Here is a 22,392-nt window from a genome sequence, read left to right on the forward strand (position 1 = left end):
GTTCTCTCCTCATCCTGTAACTTTCTCTTTGCTATCCCTCGAATCAGCCAGTTTTTCTAAGACTCCCTAGTTCCTTTTAATGGAGATATCCAGACTCTCCCAAGCCCTCTTAATGAACAGAAACTAGGAAAGACATGTATGTGTATATCTTCCCTCCTTCCCTCCTTTCTTCCTTCCTGCCTTCCTACCAGCCTGCCTGTGTGCTGGCCTTACCTACTTACCTATCTTACCTACCCTGTCTTCATCTATCTTTCTCTCTCTCCTTTCCTCCCCTCCCTCCCTCCCTCCCTTCCTTCCTTCCTTTTCTTCCTTTTCTTTCTTTACTATAGCTTTGTAGTGAGCCTTAATATCTAGTGGTATCTGTTTTTCAAAATTATTTTGGCTCTTTGGGCTCCTGTGTATATTGATGGCAAATTTAGAATTGGCTTATCTACTTCTGTGAGTAAAGCCTATTCGGATTGCATTGAGTCTGTAGATCAATTTGGGGTCCAAATGGCATATATTGGAGTTGCCTAATCCATGAACAGATATTTATCTCCATTTATTTAGGTCTTCTTTAATTTCTTTTGACAGTATTTTGTAGTTTTTAGTGTATAAGTTTTGCATGTATTTTGTTAGATTTCTTACTAAATCATTCATGTTTTTGATACTATGATAACAAATTATCCCTTTAATTTTATTTTCCGGTTGTTCATAGCTAGTATACAGAAATTGACTTTTGTATATTTATAATGTCCTGCAACATAGTTTTTAGTTTTAGTACATCTTTAAAGATTCTGTAGGATTTTCTACATATATTGTCTGTGAATAAAGGTTGTTTTTTGTTTTCTGTTCCAATCTATATGCCTTTTAGTTTTTTCATGCTTTACAAGAAACCTTCACTATAATGTTGAACACAAGTAGTGAGATATTCTTGCCTTGTTCTTGATCTTATGAGGAAAGCCCTCCATCTTTCCCATTAATTATTATGTTAGTTTGAGGTTATTCATAGATGCCCTTTATCAAGCTGAGGAAATAACCTTATAGTCTTAGTGAAATTTCATCGTGAATAGAAGTCGAATTGTGTCAGATGCATGTATTGAGATGATTATCCAGATTCTTTTCTTTTTCCTGTTAACATGTTGAATTACAGGGATTGATTTTAAAATGTTAAATTAAGTTTTTATTCCTTGGTTTGGTTTGCAGTAATTTGTTGACAGATCTAACATGTGTCCTCATCAAGATATTAACATGTGACTTACTGGTATTATTATGTCTTTGGTTTTGGTATCAGGATAATACTGGTCTCATAAAGTGAGTTGGGAGATGTTTCCTCTTCCTCTATATTTTGAGAAAGTATGATAGGGTTGGTATTATTTCCTTTTTAAGAATTCGATAAAATTTACTAGTGAAGGCAGTGGGCTTGGAATATTCTTTTCTAGTAGGTTTTTAATTACAGTTTAAATTTCTTTATTGATGTAGAGTGTGATGGTTTTAAACATGACCCTACATTTTTTTTGACACTTCTATTATTGATAACAGATACTAAAGGCTTTTAAAATTTTCTGTTTCTTCCTGTGTCTGTCTTGGTAATTTGTTTCATTCAGGGGACTTATTCATTTCATCTGATTTGTAGACTGTATTGGCATAAAGCTGTTCATAATATTCCTTTACTGTCCTTTTAATGTCTGTAAGATTTTTAATGATTGCCCCTCTTTAGTTTCTGAAATATTATTGGTAATCGTGTGCCTTATTTTTCTTTTTTCTGTATCATTCTAGTGGAAGATTTTATCAGTCTTTTCATGTAATAACTTTTGGTTGCATTCATTTTATCTATTTTTTAGTCTGATTTTCTGTTTCATTGATTTTCTCTCTTAAATTTACTGTATCTTTCCTTCCGCTTATTTTGGGTGAAATTAGCTTCTTATACTCCCCACCTCCAGACTTCTGAGGGTGAAGCTTGGCTAACTGATTTTAGTCACTTTTTCCCATTATAAGCACTTAGAGCTATATCATTTTCTCTAGGCGCTACTTTAGATGCATTGCACACATTTTAGCATGTTGTATTTTTATTATTCAGTTCAAAATAATTTAAAGTTTTCTTTGTATTTTTTTCTTTGACCCCTTCTTTATTTTCAGGTATATGGGTGAATATTCAAATACTTAGGAACTTTTCTAGAATATCATACTACTATTCATTTCTAATTTAATTGTGTTATGGTCAGAGGGCATACTCTGCAAGATATCATGCTCTTGAAACCTATAGAAATTCATGTGGCTCAGCATATGGTCTATCGTGGTAAACGTTCTCTGTGCACTTGAACTTATATTCTGCAGTTGTTCAGTGTTACGCTCTGTAAAGGCCACTTAGGTTATGGCTGCTTGTGTTGTTCAGGGCTTCTGTTTCCTTACTGGTTTTTGTCTTGTTTTGTTTAATTGTGAAAATATGTATGATTGGGGATTTGTTTACGTCTCCTTTTACTTTTGTCAGTTTTTGTTTTATGTGGTTTAAAGCTTTTTTATTAGGTGCATGTACATTTGTAATCATTATATTTTACTAATGCATTGGCGCTTATCAACATAAAGTGTTCCTCTTTTTCCCTGGTAACGCCTTTTTTTCTTGAATCACTGTGTCTAATATTACTATGGGAATGTTTTCAAAGATGGGAGGTAATAGAGAACATTTGTGTGCTGATATGAGAAAGGTTTACTATAGAAAGGGAGAGGCAATGAGATCAGGAGAGAAGGTATTACCTAAGGAGCAAAACCCCCAGGGCAAGAAGTAGTATTCAGAGCAAGTGTTGGGATGGGTCCTTTGTGAAAGAAATGAATCACTTCATCTGTATTTGCACTGCAGAAGAAGGCAAGGATGATTATAGACATAAATAGATTTTTAGAGTTGGCTATACATGAAATCTATTTTTAAAATCTACCAATATGTACTTTACAGTGTGCCAGAAGCCACTGATCAAAGAAATGTGGTTTCAGTTTTTATCATCAATATAAGAGGGTGGGCCAAGTGCAGTGGCTCACACCTGTAACCCCAGCACTTTGGGAGGCCAAGGCGGGAGGATCGCTTGAGCCCAGGAGTTCAAGACCAGCCTGGGCAGCAAAGTTGAGACCCTACTGCTACTAAAAACAAAACAAAAAAAAAACAAAAATTAACTGGGCATGATGGCATGCAAGAGTCCCAGCTACTTGGGAAGCTGAGGCGGGAGGATCACTTGTACCTGGGAGGTTGAGGGTGCAATGAGCCATGATTGTATCACCGCACTCCATCCTGGGTGACAGGGTGAGACCCTGCCTCCAAAAAAAAAAAAGTTATATATATATATATTTATATGAGGGTGGTAATTCAAGTGTTGGCTGGCCTTTCAGATACTTGTGGTTAATTGATTAATACTAAATTGATCATATGGAATATCCTCAGTCTCTGGAATTATGGCTCTTGTATCACTGTCCTGAATCTCCTTTGTCCTGAAAATTTTTTATTATATACTGTTTGATTTTCTGAAATGGTCTGCAAATTGAGCTTATTTTTTATTTTTCATTTTTATTATTTTTTTTGAGACAGAGTCTCACTCTGTCACCCAGGCTGGGTGCAGTGATGCAATCTCGGCTCACTGCAACCTCTGCCTCCTGGGTTCAGGTGATTATCATGCCTCAGCCACTATGATTACAGGCATGCACCACCGTGCCCAGCTAATTTTTGATTTTTATTAGGGACGAGGTTTCACCATATTGGCCAGGCTGGTCTCAATCTCCTGCCCTCAAGTGATCTGCCCGCCTTGGCCTCCCAAAGTGCTGGGATTACATGCGTGAGCCACTGAGTCTGGCCTGAGCTTATTTTTTAGTGAGGTCCAGGATATTTAAGTGTGTTTCTAAGATGAAATCTGAGGTAAGGGACTGCAGCTAAGTCTCTCCACACATAAAATCTTTAAATACAGATGATCTTTATTTGGCAAGTTGTTTAATCTTTACAGGTTATTTTCTTTCCTGAATGAGGTTATATCCCTGCTTTGATTCGCTATCAAAAATTGTTGTGATTCTAAAAGGGGAATAATCTTTCATTCTGGCAAGCAGTTGGAAATTGTATCCTTAGAAGTAGACTTCTATGTATTATTTTATCAGTGTAGTATTCTATGAATAAAAATACAGAGACTTGTCTTTTAAAATGATCCTACTTGAGCATTTCTAAGGAAACTTCAACTTTGTTCTTTACTTTTAATTTTTGTTGAAAAATTGGCCACATTCCTCAGATACAGGGGATTATCAGTCTAGTTCACTTCCTTGCTATGGTGATAGATGCAGGAATGGGCATGTGATCCACATCAACCCCAGCAGACCCAGCCTTGGGACTTATTTGCAGAGTCTCTCATTAAGAGCTTATTGGTTTTTGTTTTTGTTTTAATTTTTTACTGGGATCTCTAAGAGGATGGAATGTAATTCTGGAGCTACTGGTATCCTTGCATCCTTCATCCTTCTCTATGAGGAGAGAACCTGTCCTGATAATGGAGCTAATATTGAGGAAAGATGAGTTGAGACACAGGCACATACACACATGTGTGCACACACAGTCCCACAGATATCATCTCAGCCTATTTGATCAGATTGTCTCAATTACATAAGCTAATAAGTTACTTTAAAAAAGACAGCCAGTTCAAGTTGGTTTTTCTGTCTCTAGTAGCTAATAGAGGCAGTACTAATACACTGACTATGTTTTAGAGACTTAAGTCAAAATATAGTAAAGAGTCAAAAGCAACCACCCATGTACAAGGTTTGTCTAAATACATGTGTATATGTTCATCCACTAAATTTCAATCATTATTCCTCCTGTGAACTCTGTTCAAGTAGAAATCCAGTCCTTCTATCTGTGTTAGAAATTCTTTCATAGGGGCGGAGGTTGCAATGAGCCAAGATGGTGCCACTGCACTCCAGCCTGGGCAACAGAGTGAGACTCCATTTCAAAAAAAGAAAAAAGAAAAATTCTTTCCTAGGGCTTGCTTTTCTAGTTTACCCAGATTTACTTCCTGCCTTTTGTTGTTGTTGTTATTTGTTTTTTCCTGTTTCTGAGCTTTAGAACTTGGTGTGATATTCTGTCAAATTGCTTAATGCTCTCTGTTCATTTCCGGCATCAAAAATATTTATCACCTTGCTACTAAGAGAACTCTAGTTGGATCCTGCTGTGTTCTGTGAACTGGGTCTCGTCTGGGAAGTATGCCTGCTTCTCTTGTTAGTGACTCAGTATGGAGGCTTGCTTGTACTGGAGTTAGGTTATAGTTTTTTTTTTTTTTTTTGAGATGGAGTCTCACTCTGTCACCCAGGCTGGAGTGCAGTGGCGTGATCTCCACTCATTGCAACCTTCGCCTCCCAGGTTCAAGTGATTCTCCTGCCTCAGCCTCCCGAGTAGCTGGGACTACAGGCGTGCACCATCACGCCCAGCTAACACTTGTATTTTTAGTAGAGACGGGGTTTCACCCTGTTGGCCAGGATGGTGTCTATCTCTTGACCTCATGATCTGCCCGCCTCGGCCTCCGAGAGTGCTGGGATTACAGGCGTGAGCCACTGTGCCCGGCCGGGTAATGGTTCTTTAGTTGATTGTGGTGGCCATGCAGGAGAGGAGAGAGGGCACATGTTACAGAACACTTGTAATTCTGATATAAACATGGGAACAGTGTCCAGAGGCCCTATAGCCTGACCCTTAGACCTCTGAACTCTTCTTATCCTGCATTCCAAGCCAGGTCTGCATAGAGGAGGGCTCCTTGATGGGTGCTGATTATTTCTACAAGATCTCTTTTTCTTTTTTTCTTAAAATAGTTAAAACAGAATTCAGCCATTTTTTAAGGGAGTTAATATAGTTTTCTATACTGCGTCACAAAGAACCAGAAAGAGAGAGATACATCCTGCTGTTCTGAGTCGTTAGAGACCTATTCTTGGCTGGGTGTGGTGGCTCTTGCCTATAATCCCAACACTTTGGGAGGCTGAGGCAGGAGGATCTTGAGAACCCAGAAGTTCTAGAGCAGCCTGGGCAACATAGTGACCCCGTCTCTACAAAAAATAAAGAAAAGTTAGCCAGGCATGTTGGCATACGCTGGTAGCCCCAGCTGTTCGGGAGGCTGAGGTGGGAGGATAGCTTAAGCCTGGGAGGTCGAGGCTGCAGTGAGCTATGCTCACACTAGTGCGCTGTACCCTGGGCAACAGAGTGAGACCTTGTCTCAAAAAAAAGAAGAAAAAAGAAAGAAACCTGTTATTGAGCTGGTGGGATTTAACCCAAGACAGAGTTTGCAGTGGTCTGTGAATGGTATATAATGGAAGGAAACGGCAGATAAGATTAAAATCACTGAAAGAGGTCAGTGGACGTTGAGAAAGTCAAGGTCTGGTAAGCCAAAGAATAGAGAAGTAGTTTATCTCTCTTTTTAAAATAGAGACGAGGTCTCACTATGTTGCACAGGTTGGTCTCAAACTCCTGGGCTCAAGCAGTCCTCCACCTTGGCCTCCCAAAATGCTGGGATTAAAGACATGAGCCACTGTACCTGGCTGATAAGTAGTTTCTCTAGGAAAGAGAAACCCATGGGAATGTTTTTTAATAAGAGGATAATGTAATCAGAATTTTTATTTCTGGAGATTTGTAGGGTGGTGTCACTTAGAAGACCAGGGAATTTGTGGAGCTCTAAGATTGCTTGTAAAAAGGTAAGTGAGGGATTTGGTGACTGTTATGTTAAGCAGTGGGAAGAGTCAAATGTGGTTGCAAGATTTTCAGCTTGAGTGGCCTGGAAGAAGAAGTAGTGGTGTTTGAAGAAAGAGAAGAACAGGAAAGGGAAATGCTTTGAGGGGAAGGACCAGAGTGCTTTTGATATTTTGAGTTGCAGGCGGCAGTGGCCTTCATGAAGTTTGTGTTGCACTGGGAAAGATATAATAGTATTAAATAAAATACTATATGTAGCACACTCAATGGTGATATGTGCTGAAGAGGAAAAAAATAAGGAAGGGAAATATGATTTTGGGGGATGAGGATTGAGATTTTAAATAGGGTAATGAAAGAAGACCTCATTGAGAGCATGACTTTGTGAAGAAACAAAGGAAGAGAGGAAGCTGTCTTTATGGAGATCTTGGGGAATGGCAGTACATTCCTAGTGTGCTCAAGGAATAGCAAAGGGGCTGAGGTAGAGATTGTCAGACATGAGGTCAGAGGGATCAGGGGTAGCGTTGTAGTCAGGTAGAGCCTGTGCATCATAGGTAGGATTTTGCTTCTGGCTCTCATTGAAGTGGTAAGGCTTAGAGGGGTAGGAGTAGAGAACTGTTTCATAGGCTCAGTCTATTGTGTTGGGAATAGACTGAAAGGAGGCAAGGGTAGAAGCAGGGAGACCCCTTACATGGCTATTGCTTACGTCCAGGATGGATATGATGGAGACTAAACCAGGGTGGTGGCAATGAAGGTAGAGCTGACAAGATTAGCTGACAGTTGGGATGTGGGGTGGGTGTGTATGTGTGCGTGTGTGTGTTGCTATGTGTTTGAGAGAGGGGGAGGTTGAGTTGGGGTGGGGAAGGGTATCGAATGATTGATTGATAAGGACTGCACAGGGATTTTGGCCTGAGTAATTGGAAGAATGGAGAGAGATTGTTCATTCTTTGGCTGTTAACTAGATAAAAGGTACGTTTGGATTAGCTACCCTAAGCAAACAAAGTTCCCAACAAATACACCCTTGAAAATGTCTGTAAATATGTCTTTTAAATGATAGCGCCCATAGTTAAATTTTATAATGAAAAGCTTATTGGCAAGCCTTGTCAAGAGCTCCCTGTGGAAATATCAATTGCTTTTCTTGGCTTCAAGGTGTTTCCTGAACAGTGTATTATCCTTTGTCCCGAGTGTGCCATTAAGGGATTTGAAAGTTTGTTAAAACATGTGTGGCAAGTGAGTGCTGTCATTTAAGCCTAGCCAGGGAAGCCAAGAAATGAAAAGCAGCTCTTTGCTGGACTTCCTGACATGCTTTAGCTCTGAATCCGAGACTCAGGTAGTGGGATGGACAGGGCATTATTTCCTGTGCACAAAGCGTCAGTGGACACAGTTCTCAAGCCATTTTAGCAGAAAGTGTCTATGGACATAGGTATATGTGAATCTTTTGGAAAAACTCTGTTATAATAAGATGATAGCAACCCCCTGTGTAAGGAGAAGGTAATAGGGTTTATTTGCTGCAACAGAATTTTCCAGTGCTAATATAGACTTGCTCTTTTTATAAGATTTAAAACAGCACTCTTCAATGATGGTCTTTGTGCTTGAGGAAAGGTTTTTTCTGTATCAGTAAACAGGGAAGCTATGAAGTGGTTCATGTTTGGAGTTCGGGTGAGCCAGCATAATGGAAAGGTTACCTGGCATTTTTATTTAGGATTCCATTTGAATTTTTTGGTTACAGGGACTTTTTTTGTTTGCTCTTCAATTTTGAAATACAGTATATTGATTTTAAAAGGAAAGGAAGAAAAACCTAATGCACATCAAACAGTTTTGAAGTGACCAGTTTCTTCTCTAGATCCTGGTAGGTTTGAATTTCTGTTTGCAGTTGGTCTAACTTACTACACAGTATAGATGAGATTTCCTGCTTTCTGAGTGACAGACTGCTACTTCACAACTCTGGAAAGATCAGGAAATGTCCCTCTGAGGTGTTGCCAGATCTAGGCTTTCTTTCCTTCGTCTGGACATTTGTGACTTTTCTTGCTAAGACACTTGTTTTCCAGTTGGGGAGCATATAACTTTATGGTTATATTTGCATTTATATGGAAAATTGGAGTTATAATTTAGATATGAAGGCATAGAATTATTCTAGAAAAATGAATTTATTTCAGTGTCTCCCAATTTTATTCATTTGCATTTATTTATCTTGTATCTCTTACGGTGATAAGTGTCAATTTTGATGAAATAATTGTTGTCTGTTTCCTGGTTTCCAGACACATTGTGTTAATGGAGGACATTACAGTATCATGAAGTATCTTATGGACATGCATTTTAATTTAGCTGGCTCTTGCCACTTAGTATTTATTTCTTGTTATTTTTTGCAAATGCTTCTTTTACAGCTGATTCAAGTCTTTCTCATTCTCTTCAGAAGAAGAGAAAAGAGAATCAGTATTTACTGAGCACATTCTATGTGCCCAGGATTGTGGGAGACTCTCAGAAATATAAAAATAAATGTAATGTGGTTTACTGTCTAGTGGAAGAAAAAATATGCAAACAAATAAATGGAATATAGCCCCATCAAGGAACTTTTTTTTTTTTTTTTGCTTTTGAGAAAGGATCTTGCTCTGTCACCCAGGCTTACCCCGTGAGCAATGACACAATCACAGCTCATTGCAGCCTTGACTTCCTGGGTCCCAATGATCCTTCCTCCTCCGCCTCCCGAGTAGCTGGGACCATGGGTGCATGCCACCATGCCTGGCAATTTTTTTATTTTTGGTAGAGACAGAGTTTTGCCATGTTGCCCAGGCTGGTCTTGAATTCTTGAACTCAAGCGATCTCCCTGCCTCGGACTCCCAAAGTGCTGAGATTACAGCTTGAGCCACCACAACTGGCAGAGGAACCTTATAGTGAAAGAATGGGTAAGGATTAGCAGTGCTGCAGAGGAAGGCAACAACATTTATGCAGAGAGAGAGAAGTTAGCAGAGAAACATTCACAAAAGAGCTAGGTCTTGAATTTTGATTATTTGCTAGGCCAACAAAAGGTTCAGAGGCATTTCATGCAATGTGTGTCAGGGATGGGAGCTGTATGGGTGAGGTTCACTCTGAATCTATTTGTTTTCAGCTCCTGTGGGTGGTTTCCTCCAGTGTCCAGGACTAAGAGAATTGGATTTAGAGTCCTAGACCTGTATGCATGTTAAAACTCTGCCATTTAGTAGCTGTGAGATTGTGACATGTCTGAACTCATTTCCTTCTCTGTGAGATGGAGACCCTCATTCTCCTGTGCATCACCCAGGGTCATTGGGTGGAGCAAATCAGTTACTGTGTATAAAAGCACAGGGACGATTGTGCAATAGGATGTCAATATTCGTAATAAAAACTTCAGTGTTTGTTGTGATTCCTGTGTCTATAGTTATGTTTAAATTCTCTCTACTTTGCTCACTCCTGTTTCTTGTTGAAACCTCTTTATTTGAGTCTTCCCCAAGAGCTTTATCCTCAGGTTCTCTTTTCAGTAGACACTTGGCCCTGAGTCACCTTTGCTTAACTGCCAACCCATATTATGGGTAACTCTCTAATCTGATTTCTGTCCTCCAAGATACTTCTAGTCTCCAGACCTACATTTCCAGCTGCCACCTTTGGATGTTCCTCATCATCTTGCGCTTCTCGAGTCATCTGAAGGCTGTATTTGTTTCCTTGTATGTAACTGCTCCTAACTTTTCTGTTTCTATTGTCTGAGTTCAGGGCCTTGCAATTATTTTTGACCCTTCCTTCCCCTTCCCCTTCCCCTTGCTTCAGGTTGCTCTTCAGGATTTAAAGGCTCCCAACTGAGTGTTTTGTTATTATTAAATCCTTCACTTTACTTAAGCTCCTACCATGTTCCAGGCACCTGTGCTAAGAGTTTTTCATTTATTATCTTGGTTCCCACAATAGTTGTATGATATTAGACACTCTCGTTCCCATTTTAAAGATAATGAAATTGAGATTCAAAGAAACTAAATAACTTTTCCAAGGTGACGTTGCGGGTAAGTGCAGAGCCATGACTCAAGCCAGTTGTATTGTCCTTAGAGATTGTGCTCTGAACCACTGCACGCTGCTTTCCCACTTCACTGACTTGACAGTAAAGGCCGAACTCATTAAGTTGGCACTTAGGGCTCTTGACATCTTGATCTTCCTTTCTCACTCTTATTGTATATTTTCATGATTATTTGCCATTCCTAAAGGAGAATTTGCATTTTCTGTTCTCTTTGCTTTTCCATATGTTCTTTCTCAGCTTAGATACCTCTTTTTCGTGTGCACCTGTCAGAATCCTGAAGGAGACAGGGCAGTGTAGTGGAATAAGCCAGGGCTCCAGAATCCAGTAGATCTGCTTTCCACTTTCCCTCATAGTCCTGATCTCTTTTGCAAAGGGCTGGACCAGTTTACATTCACACTAGATATGTACTGCTATGTGTTCTTGCTAGCGTTTGGTATTATCAGGATTTTTGGGTTTTGCCCATCTGTGGGTTTGCAGTGATATCTCATTGTGGCTTTAATTTGTATTTCTCTGACTAATAAGGCAGACCACCTTTTCATCTTTATTGCTTGACATCTCTATTTTGTGAAGTATTTTAAGCCTTTTCTTCCATTTTTCTATTGGATTATTTGTCTTTTATTGATCTATAGGAGTTCTTTATATATTCTGGGTATGAGCCCCTAAGTGGCTTGCCTTTTAAAATTTCTTTTATTATATCTTAGAATAAAAAGAAGTTTTAATACAGTTGAGTTTATCATTATTTTTCTTTCATGGCAGTGTTTTTTATATATGTTTAAAACGTATTTCCCAACATATTTTCTCACATTTTCTAAAATTCTGCCAGCTTTTTAGATTACATCTTCCTTAGCTATTTCCCACTCCCAGTATTGCATAGTGTCTCTGACCCGGCAAATGTTCTTCTCTTTGAAATAGGATGCTACAAGGCATTTTGCCATTCCTCTGCCAACACAAGGCCTGTGTTCCTTTTAAAGTGCTGACGTCATGCTACACCCAGCCTACTTTTCCAGAAGGATACCTCTTCTTCTCCTGTGTCTCTGAAATTAGGATTCTGGGCTTAGGTCTGTTCCTTTAAGTGGTGAGCCTCTCATAGCTGCCCCTCAGTTTCACCCATCCCTCATGGTATTTCTGGGTGCCCTCCACCCCTACCCACTGCCGCACCATGGGTCCTGCTGTAGAGGCCAGGTTGCTGTTCTCTGTCTTCCAGAGCGTAGGGAATCCCGCCTGATGGAGACAGGCTTACTTTTTCCTTTCAGCACACTGCCATACCACTCTTAGCGCCCAATTTTACCTTCCAAAAGAAAACAGGAGGTAGATCACAGATCTGTCCTTGGTAAAACTAACTTCAGGGTGTATCTGACACAAGTTTCTCTGTGTGTGTTTGGGAGTTGGGGGTGGGGTCAAATAAAATAAATATTGTAATGTACTATTTCTAGAGCATTTTTAGTGGCTGCAAATGCCATTTATTTCCTATCAATACTCCTCAGTTGATCTCTGTCTGTATTTTCACTGCTTATTTTTTTCAGCAGGGTTTTATGTGATGCCCATCCCACCCTGTTCATGGAAAAAGACTGAGAGTGAAAAAGTTCTTTAGGATCTAGTGATTTGATTCTCTCACTAATCTGTTTCTGTCCTGTCCTCCAGAGATTAGACTAAATCTCCAAGGGAGAAATAATCCCATTTGTAGCATTCTCTCAGGTAATAAGTGCAGTCCGCTGCCCCACCCTCACAGGTCTATGGAGAAACCAGAGGAATTTAAAAAGTCCTCAGTTAACCATGTCAGTAATATATCCGCTATCCTCAGGGCCCCTTCTTTCACTCTGAGCCCAGAGTTCTCCAAAATATTGGTCAGCCTGAACTGGTATCCTTTAGCACCAGGCCCTTTACTGTACTTTCTTATAGAGCACTTCCTTCCTTCCTTCCTTCCTTCCTTCCTTCCTTCCTTCCTTCCTTCCTTCCTTCCTTCCTTCCTTCCTTCCTTCCTTCCTCCCTCTCTCCCTCCCTCCCTCCCTTCCTCTCTCTCTCTCTCTCTCTTTCTTTCTCTCTCTCTCTCTCTCTCTCTCTCTCATTATTTTTTTGAGATGGAGTCTCGCTCTGCCACCCAGGCTGGAGTTCAGTGGTGTAATCTTGGCTCACTGCACCCTCCACCTCCCGGGTTCAAGTGATTCTCCTGCCTCAGCCTCCCGAGTAGCTGGGACTACAGGTGCGTGCCACCACGTCTGGCTAATTTTTTTATTTTTAATAGAGACGGGATTTTGCTGTGTTGGCCAGGCTGGTCTCAAACTCCTGACCTCAGGTCATCCACCAGCTTTGGCCTTCCAAAGTGCTGGGATTATAGGCGTGAGCCACCGTGCCCAGCCTAGAGTATTTTCTGTCTGCTTGTAAATATGCCCTTTTTTTGTTTCCCCGCTGTGGAGGAAGGGTTTACTGCTTTCATCTGATTCTCAGAGGGATCTGCTAACTTTCAAAGTTGAGAACCACTGATTTAGACTTCTTAACTTTTCAAAGACAACCCCATGGAAGAAAGCCTCTTACTTTACAGAGTCAAGGAAAATTAGGCTGCTAATTTCTAACCCACATACATTTGTGCTCGAGAACTTTTCTGAAAGCTCTTGCATCTTGATAATCTCGTATGTTCATTTTATTGTTCTTCTACCTGTTCATCCATTTATTCATCAAACATTGAGTACTTAGATTAATTATGTAACTTTCTATAGAATACGCAAAAATGTGTAGTATATAATTAGTGACCAGATGGTCTTAACAGATGAGATAAATCGTATGCTTAGATAACACTAATGTAGTAAAGAAATTGAGAAGTGGTGAAGAGGCACAGATAAATTGCTTTGGGACTATAAAGAAAGAGAAATTATTCTTGCCTGGGCAGGCAGGAGGATGGAGAGGAACTGGGAAGATTATGTGGTGGATTTTGGATTATAGCAAATTCATGCTTTTTGGAGTAGGTCTTAAAATATGGATAAATTTTAGATATGTGGAGATATTAGATATAGTGTACCATCTCTGGCTCTTTATTTGAAAGACAATTGGGTACTACTATGTGCCAGGCCTAGCCATGGGCACTTCATGGAGTTTATTAGGGAAGATAGACTCCGAACAAATCATTTTCTAATGAATTGTCATATTTGTTGACTCTGTTAGCATATATTTGAGTGGCTATTAAATGCTACTGTCAACTCAGAATACAGCAGTGCATAGAATAGATACCTCTATGTTCATGAAACCTATATTCTAGTTGGGGAAACAGAAAGTAAATAAGGAGATATATACTTTCTGATAGTGGTAAGTGCAAATGAAAATAAAGCTGGATAAGGGGATACACTCCAGCCTAGGAGACAGAGCAAGACTGTGTCTCAAAAAAAAAAAAAAAAAATTATTGTTGAATATCACCTACTTATAAATGAGGGGTGTTTATTTCTGGACTCTTGTAGTCTTTTTATCTGTATGTCTTTGACTCTTAAAAAGGTGATGGATGTTAGCAATACTGTTCAGTTGTTGTTTATTCAATGAGCAGCGTTAAGTTGGAAGTGACTGAAGAATTAGCTTCAAAGAGTAGTCTCTATGGAATGAGTACATGCGAGAATATTTTCAAAGAAGTTGAAATTCAGTACAACCTGAAGTGGAATCCACTATGTGTTATAATTTATGGGGTTACCAATAGCAGAAATGATAGCAAGGTGGGCCTGTTTCAGTTACTGTGATCAGGGAAGCTTCTTTGACAGGCAGATATTTGAGCAGAGACTTGAACAAAATGAAAGGGCAGGCCCTATGAATAGCCAGGCAGAGAGCTTTCCAGATAGAAGGATAGCAAGTGAAAAAGCCCTGCGATGGAAGGTTGTAGTATTCTAGGAATAGCAAGAAAGTCTCTGGAGTTGGAGTGTCATTTGCAAAAGAAGAAATTGTAGAACATGAGGATAGAAAAATGTCTTGATAAGGTCTTGTAGCATGGCAACAGAAGGAGGTTAGAAGGCTGTCAGGAGAATGACATGATCTGATTTGTGTTTTAAAAGAATCACTCTAACTTTATTGGTCCAAAATGGAAATCAAGAGACCAATTATTGCAGTAATTCAGCATGGCAATAAAGGTTGTTTGGGTTTATGTGGTAACAGTGGAAATAGCAAGAAGATCCATTTAAAGGAAGGGCCACTGGGCTCTTCTGATGGAGTGAATGTGGGGAATGAGAGGGAGAGAGTCAAGGGGTAGTGCTATGGTTTAGGGCTGGAGGAACTGGATGGAAGGGGATGTCATCTGCTGAGAGAGCTGTGCTGGGTGAGGAGCAGGTTCTAGTGGGGATCAAGGGTTCTCTAGTTTGAGATGTCTTCTAGGCAATTGAATATAAGTCTGAAGATGAGGGGAAAGATTGAGCTAGGCACTTAACTTTGGGAGTTCATAGCATGTAGAGAGAGATTTAAAGCCAAAAGACTGCAGGAAATCACTTAAGAAGTGAATATGGATGGATCTATAATTTCATCCCTAAATATTTCAGGTGTCTCCAAAAGTTAGAGATTTTTGAAAAACAGTCAGAATGAATTAATGATATTCATTGTCTAATCACTATTTATATTTCTCTGATTTTCTCTCTCCTCCTTTTTTCACCTTTCTTTTCTTTTTTAAAAATACAGGACTGGGCATGGTGGCTCACACCTGTAATTTCAGCACTTTGGGAGGCTAAGGTGGGTGGATTGCTCGAGCTCAGGAGTTCAAGACCAGCCTGGGCAACATGATGAAACCCCATGTCTACAAAAAATACGAAAATTAGCCGGGCATGGTGGCGTGTGCCTGTAGTCCCAACTACTTGGGAGGCTGAAGTGGGAGGATCTCTTGAACTTGGGAGGCAGAGGTTGTAGTGAGCTGAGATAGTGCTGCTATACTTAAGTGTAGGTAATAAAGTGCAACTCTGTCTCAAAAAAAAAAAAAAAAAAAAAATATATATATATATATATATATATATATATATATATAGCTGGTTGGTTAGAATCGGATTCAAATAAAGCCTACACAATTGCCTTTTGTTAATATGTAACAAATATTTTAATCTATAGGCTTACCCTTTTTTCTTGCAATTTATTTGTTGGCAAAACTGAGTTATTTGTCCTATAGATTTTCTCACATTCTGAATGTGATTGAGTGTGCATGGTAGTGTTGTTTAACATGTTCCTCTGTTCCATGTCCTATATTGGATCAGGTTTAATTTTGGGGAAAAGAAAATACTTTGTAGGTGGAGATGTGTACTTCCTGATATAGTGAATCAGGAAGCACTTTGGTTCTTTCTCTTTTTATAATATGCATATTTATCAGTAGGTTCAGGTATTGCCTCTGTGGTCCATCCATTATAAAACTCCGATCCACCCATTATAAAACATCCATCCATTATTATTACCTCTCTGGTCCATCCATTATAAAACGTTCATCCGTTATAAAACTCCTTCTCCATCAGCTTGTGACTTACTGGTTTTAGCAACCATTGATGATCATTACCTGAATCCGTTATTCAGTAGGGATGGCAAAATGGCAGTACCGAAAGCCTTTTTTTCCCCTTCTTAATTTAATTAGCTGAAACACTTGTATAAAGAAAACCTTTACCTCATCAATTACTTGGTTACCTTGAGGTACAGTTTGTACAGGCCAGGGAGAATAAATGCGTAGAATTCTCCATAGTTAACCAGAGAAAGCCCCTTTATTATACTTCCTGTGTCTTTTAGACAAGACACTAGTAGCCATTGATTGCTGTCTTGTTTTCCCAGTATGACAGGAGGTTCCAGGGTTGTCTTGTCCATTTCCTGCTCCAGATTTGAATTAGCCATTTCTCTAAGGGGTCCCACACCCTTTTTTTTTTTTTTTTGAGATGGAGTCTTGCTTGCTCTGTTGCCCAGGCTGGAGTGCAGTGGCGCAGTCTTGGCTCACTGCAACCTTTGCCTCCGGATTCAAGTTATTCTCCTACCTTAGCCTTCCCAAGTAGCTGGGACTACAGGCACATGCCACTATGCCTGGCTAATTTTTGTATTTTTAGTAGAGATAGGGTTTCGCCACATTGGCCAGGCTGGTCTCGAACTCTTGACCTCAGGTGATCCGCCCTCCTGATCCTCCCAAAATTCTGGGATTGCAAGCATGAGCCACCGCGCCTGGCCTCACACCCTTACTTTTAACCAGTATACAATATGGAATGATTAGAGAGTACACAGGTTTTGAGTCCTGTGATCTCATGATGATCTTTTTCCCCCATACTTTTTGTTCTTTTCTTACGTGTCTTAGGATAATAACATAGAATAAAATGCTTTAAAGAAGTAACACATTAATTTATATTTTAATTGCACAGTTTTGAATGACTTAATTTATTAAGTCCTATTACCTCAGGGGTCTCCAACACCTGGGCCATGGACTGGTACTGATCTGTGGCCTATTAGGAACTGGACCACACAGCAGGAGGTGAGCAGTGGGCAAGTGAGCATTACTGCCTGAGCTCCGCTTCCTGTCAGATCAGCAGGGGCATTAGATTCTCATAGGAGCATGAACTCTATTGTGAACTGTGCATGTGAGAGATTTAGGTTGCATGCTACTTATGAGAATCTAATGCTTGCTGGTCTGAGATGGAGCAATTTCATCCTGTAACACCCCCCTACCTCTGGTCTGTGGAAAAATTGTCTTCCACAAAACCAGTCCCTGGCACTGAAAAGGTTGGGGACTGCTGCCTTATAGCATTTTTTGGTTTAGTAACTCATAAGTGAATTTAGTCCCTACAACACTAATTCTTCAGTATAAACCGTGAAGATTATCACAAAGTTGGATGTAGATTAGTTTTTGAATATGCTCTACAGTTAAGCTTGCTGTACTCTGGTTATTGCTTTCCACTGATCTTCTGTATTAGTCCATTTTCATGCTGTTGATAAAGACATACCCAAGACTGTACAATTTACAAAAGAAAGAGGTTAATTCCATGTGGCTGGGGAGGCCTTCCAGTCATGGCAGAAGGTAAAAGGCACGTTTCATATGGCGGTCTACAAGGGAAGAGAACTTGTTCAGGGAAACTCCCCTTCATAAAACCATCAGATCACGTGAGACTTATTCACTGTCATGAGAACAGCAGAGGAAAGACCCACCCTCCATGATTCAATTACCTCCCATCTGGTGCCTCCCATGACATGTGGGAATTGTGGGAGCTACGATTCAAGATGAGATTTGGGTGGGGGCACAGCAAAACCCCTTCTCTTCCCATTCTCTTCTTAAACTTTGTATGCATGAGCCAAAACATAATTATTAAGTAGGCAGGCAGAATCATGCTGATTACAATTTATACCCTCCCACACATAATACATGCATGCAGAGAAAGACCTTTCACTGTGAGAAGCCTGCAGATTGTATAACAAAGTCAGTATTTTGGTACCTATGATATTTTCTCCATGGTTGATGGGAACCAAATCCTTTGTGGAACCATTAGTGGCAGAAATAAATACATAATAGAAACTAAAGGCCTGAGCTCTTTGCATAATGTCTTCCTTTTTTTCTTTTTCTTGAGACAGAGTCTCACTCTGTTGCCCAGGCTGGAGTGCAGTGGTGTGATCTCAGCTCACTGCAACCTCTGCCCCCTAAGCTCAAGTGATACTCTTGCCTCAGCCTCCTGAGTAGCTGGGATTACAGGTGTGCGCCACCACACCCAGCTAATTTTTGTATTTTTAGTAGAGACAGGGTTTCACCATGTTGGCCAGGCTGATCTTGAACTCCTGACTTCAAGTGATCTGCCTGCCTTGTCCTCCCAAAGTGCTGGGACTACAGATATGAGCCACTGTGCCAGGCCCATAATGTCTTTCCAGGAGACTACCTTTTACCTGCTAGTCCAACTGTAGTATGACAGTTGTTTTCTTGCCCAGAACTCCTCTCTCTGAGGTCAAGTATGTATAGGGATGATACAGGAAAAACCATGAGACCCTAGATTGTTCTGTAGCCACCATGCTTTAGACGTAGGGTGTACACCTGTGCCTTCTGCCTGTGCTTGGGCTGCTGTGACAGTACCCAAGGTTGTATTACTTCTTTGAGGATGATCAGGGCAGATGTTCCTAAATATTTCTGAATTTGCCAGGCACTTATAAGGAAATTGAATGAATTTGTTGATTTGAGTGATATCAAATTCTTTTTCTGCCATAACTTGTCAGTAAATTTTCTTATTTTTGAATGATCTTCTTTGGGTCAGTTATGAAAACAAGGCTTATGTGGTAAAGCAGAGTGCAGATGGGAGAGCTGGTTTTTTAATTGTACAGGCTGTGTATTCCTTTTCCAGAATAAGAAATTCTTATCCAAAATAAGGTCCTTCTTGGGACCAGAAGTGTTTTTTTGTGTTTTGGATGTTTTTCAGATTTTGGAATATTTACATTATACCAGTTGAGCATCCTAAATCCTAAAATCTGAAATCTGAAATGCTCCTCTGAGCATATCTTTTGAGTGTCATATTGATGCTCAAAAAGTTTCATATTTCGGATCGTTTTGGATTTTCAGATTAGGGATGTTCAACCTGTGTATCGGTGCCCTAGCTGTAGCTTCACTCACTTGAGCTCTTGCAGGAAGGGGCCTGAGGGAATCTTTTTGGAGATTGCTGGCCAGTAGAACTTTTTTGTAGTATTAAAGAGTGGGAGATGTGTCTGTTTCTAACTTCCCATGGACAGGTGAATGGACAAATGAATGTATGAATCGGACAAGAGTCAAAACACAGCAAAAAAGAAAATTTCATTAAATGTACTCAGGGATTGGGAAACAAGTTTTTTAAAAAGTTCATTAAACTTTTGCTCAAAAGTTTTGAGTGCAATTTTGCTCAAAAAATAAAGCGTTGTTTACAAGTTTTTCTATTACTATATTTTTATGGAGTCAATTTTTACAAACTGAGGATATATTCTTACCTTTAATCGTTAATATCTTTGTAATATTTTACTTTGGTTTTCTGAGTCGATATTATAATATTAATTGTCTAGGGATGGTTATGTTAATTGAACCTACTGGATTAAAATGTTTTAGGAAAGATTTAATAACTTGTTCTGCCTTGTATAAGGTGAAGATCTTTTACTAAGCATGATCTTTGTGTTACTTTTAATTAGAACATTAGACCTATCAAATATAAACATGGTGAAACCGCTAGAGCTCTTTCACTTCATTCAGGTCTCTGCTCAAATGTTGCTTCCTCTAAGCAGTATTTCCTAATCACCCTACTGATAAACTAGCCACACCCTCTCCATTATTCTCTCATTTACTTAACCAGCTTTCTCATTCTTTCAATATATTTAATTGCGCTTCTCACTAGTCGACTTTTGATTGTGTTCACTGTTCTGCCCTTGACACCTAGAACAGTTTCTGGCACCGTGAAAGGGACTCCATAATGACTTGTTGAATGAGTAAATTGTTCATCATTTGTCACCCCGCTAGGATGTAGGACTCATGATGATGCCTGGCACGAGATGGACATTCCAACATTTGTTTGAAAGAATAAAAGGAATGTTTACAAGTAGTGATCAAATTCATTTTTTTATTTGTATATATGTATATGTGAACATTTAAGTTTTAATTATATGTTTAAATTGAACATAGATATTTCTCATCTAGAAATAGATTCTTAAAAAGGATGTGGTATTCAAGTAACAACCTACAAAATCTGCTGCTTTTTTGCTAATGTGGATGGGCAGATTTACCTGTAGGGTCACAGTTTTTTTCAGTGACTCAATAACACCTGGTGTATTTTAATATAGTGCCCATAGACATCAGAGTGCTGTATGTGACAAACTCATAAAATGGGTTAGTATCTGGATTGGTTTTCTATTTTATTTTTTATTTTTTTTAGAGCTAGAATATCCCTTTGTCGTCCAGGCTGGAGTGCTGTGGTGTGATCATAGCTTACTGTAACTCCTAGGCTCAAGTAATCTTCCCACTTCAGCCTCCCAAGTAGCTAGGACTACAGGCGCCCCCCCCCGCCCCTCCCCCACCCCTTCCTCCACTATGCCTTGTTGATTTTTAAATTTTTTGTAGAGACAGGGTCTCAATATGTTGCCCGGGCTGGTCTTAAAGTCCTCCTGCCTTGGCCTCCCATAGTTCTGAGATTACAGGTGTAAGTCACTGTGCCTGGCCTGGGTTTTTTTCCTCTACTTGCTTCATTAGTATTGTAGTGTAAATGTCCATCAGTGTGTGTGCTTTATATATTGATTTCAGGCCACAAAATGGGGAATTAAAGCTTTATTTTTGGAGACAGGGTCTTGCTTTGTTGCCTGGGCAGTGGGCACAATCTTGACTCACTGCAACCTGTGCCTCTCAGGCTCAAGTGATCCTCCCACCTTAGCCTCCCAAGTAAAGCTTTATGTTTTTATAAGAACATTTTATAAACTCTTGTTCACACTTAATTTTGTTTTTTTCCACTTCATCTTATATTCTTGTGGTTTCCTTTGGGAACACTGTGGCATACTTTGTTGAGTTCTTTTATCATTCCCTAACTTACTAATTGTTCCTATATGGTGAGCCTTTATGAAGCAGCATGGTACTACTTCTAGTATTCAGGGCCTTTGGGGAGAGATGATGAAAATGTAGATCAGAAATATGAGAAGTGGATAAGGCCTTAATTTGGGGCATCCTGAAGAACTGATTGTCAACCTGGCTTTGCTGGATTGATTATGTGCTTTAGGTGGTCTGTGCTTCTGGAAAGTAAAGATCCTTTTTCGAACTACATGATTAGTGTCCAACATCATTAGCTTCTGTATATGCAGTTTCTTCCTTAGAAAAGAAAAATCTGCTCTTTTTTTTCTTCTTCCAGTGATTTAGCAGAATTTTTAAATTTTCTTCAGGTAGTTAAGCCAGAGAACAATGACAAAGAAACAGAAGCTGCATATGAATCAGATATCCCCGAGGAGCTCTGTGGACGCCATCTCCCGCAACAGTCCCTGAAAAGCTATAATGACAGTCCTGATGTCATTATAGAGGCTCAGTTTGATGGCAGTGACTCAGAAGATGGACATGGCATCACACAAAATGTGCTGGTTGATGATGTTAAGAAACTCTCAGTTTGTGTTTCTGAAAAAGGTGAGTACTAGACTATTGTCTGACCTTTTTTTTTTTTTTTTTCTTTTTTTTTTTTTAAATACACTGATTAAGTATTGGAATTCCCTCTCGGTTACAGAGTAGATAACACAATGCAATTGATATAGTCCTAATTTTTGACCTGTGGCAGCTTTTAGAAAAGGGAGAATCTTTGACAGATTTAGCTACTGGTTATGAAAGAGGGGATGAAAGTGCTACCAACGGTTTGTGTGGGCAGTAGTTGCAGTTGCCACATTCCTAATAGGCTTGAGCTGTGTTGCTGGGTAACGTTGACATCTCTTGCGAAAGGCCCAATCCTGTGGCTGATGTGAACACAATTAAACTGGTATGTAAAATTCTTATGAAAAATCACTTTATTTTACTCTCAATTTTACTTTAAATATCTTTTTAAAGTATTTTTGTCGGCCAGGTGCGGTGGCTCACGCCTGTAATCCCAGCACTTTGGGAGGCTGAGGCGGGCGGATCACGAGGTCAGGAGATTGAGACCATCCTGGCTAACACGGTGAAACCCCATCTCTACTAAAAATACAAAAAAATTAGCTGGGCATGGGCCAGGTGCAGTGGCTCACACCTGTAATCCCGGCACTTTTGGAGGCCGAGGTGGGCGGATCACGAGGTCAGGAGATCAAGACCATCCTG

General features: G+C 39.8%; 1 protein-coding gene across 1 annotated transcript in view; it reads left to right on the forward strand.

The window, feature by feature from the left end:
• Positions 1-22,392, forward strand: part of DIS3L2 (DIS3 like 3'-5' exoribonuclease 2) — a 378,448-nt gene that overhangs the window by 111,572 nt on the left and 244,484 nt on the right. The window contains exon 6 of the mRNA XM_025404797.1: positions 21,501-21,735. Within this exon, the coding sequence (XP_025260582.1) occupies positions 21,501-21,735 (235 nt within the window). The remainder of the gene's footprint in view (positions 1-21,500; positions 21,736-22,392) is intronic.

The sequence above is a fragment of the Theropithecus gelada genome, chromosome 12 (genome assembly GCF_003255815.1).
Source record: "Theropithecus gelada isolate Dixy chromosome 12, Tgel_1.0, whole genome shotgun sequence".
NCBI lineage: Eukaryota > Metazoa > Chordata > Mammalia > Primates > Cercopithecidae > Theropithecus > Theropithecus gelada.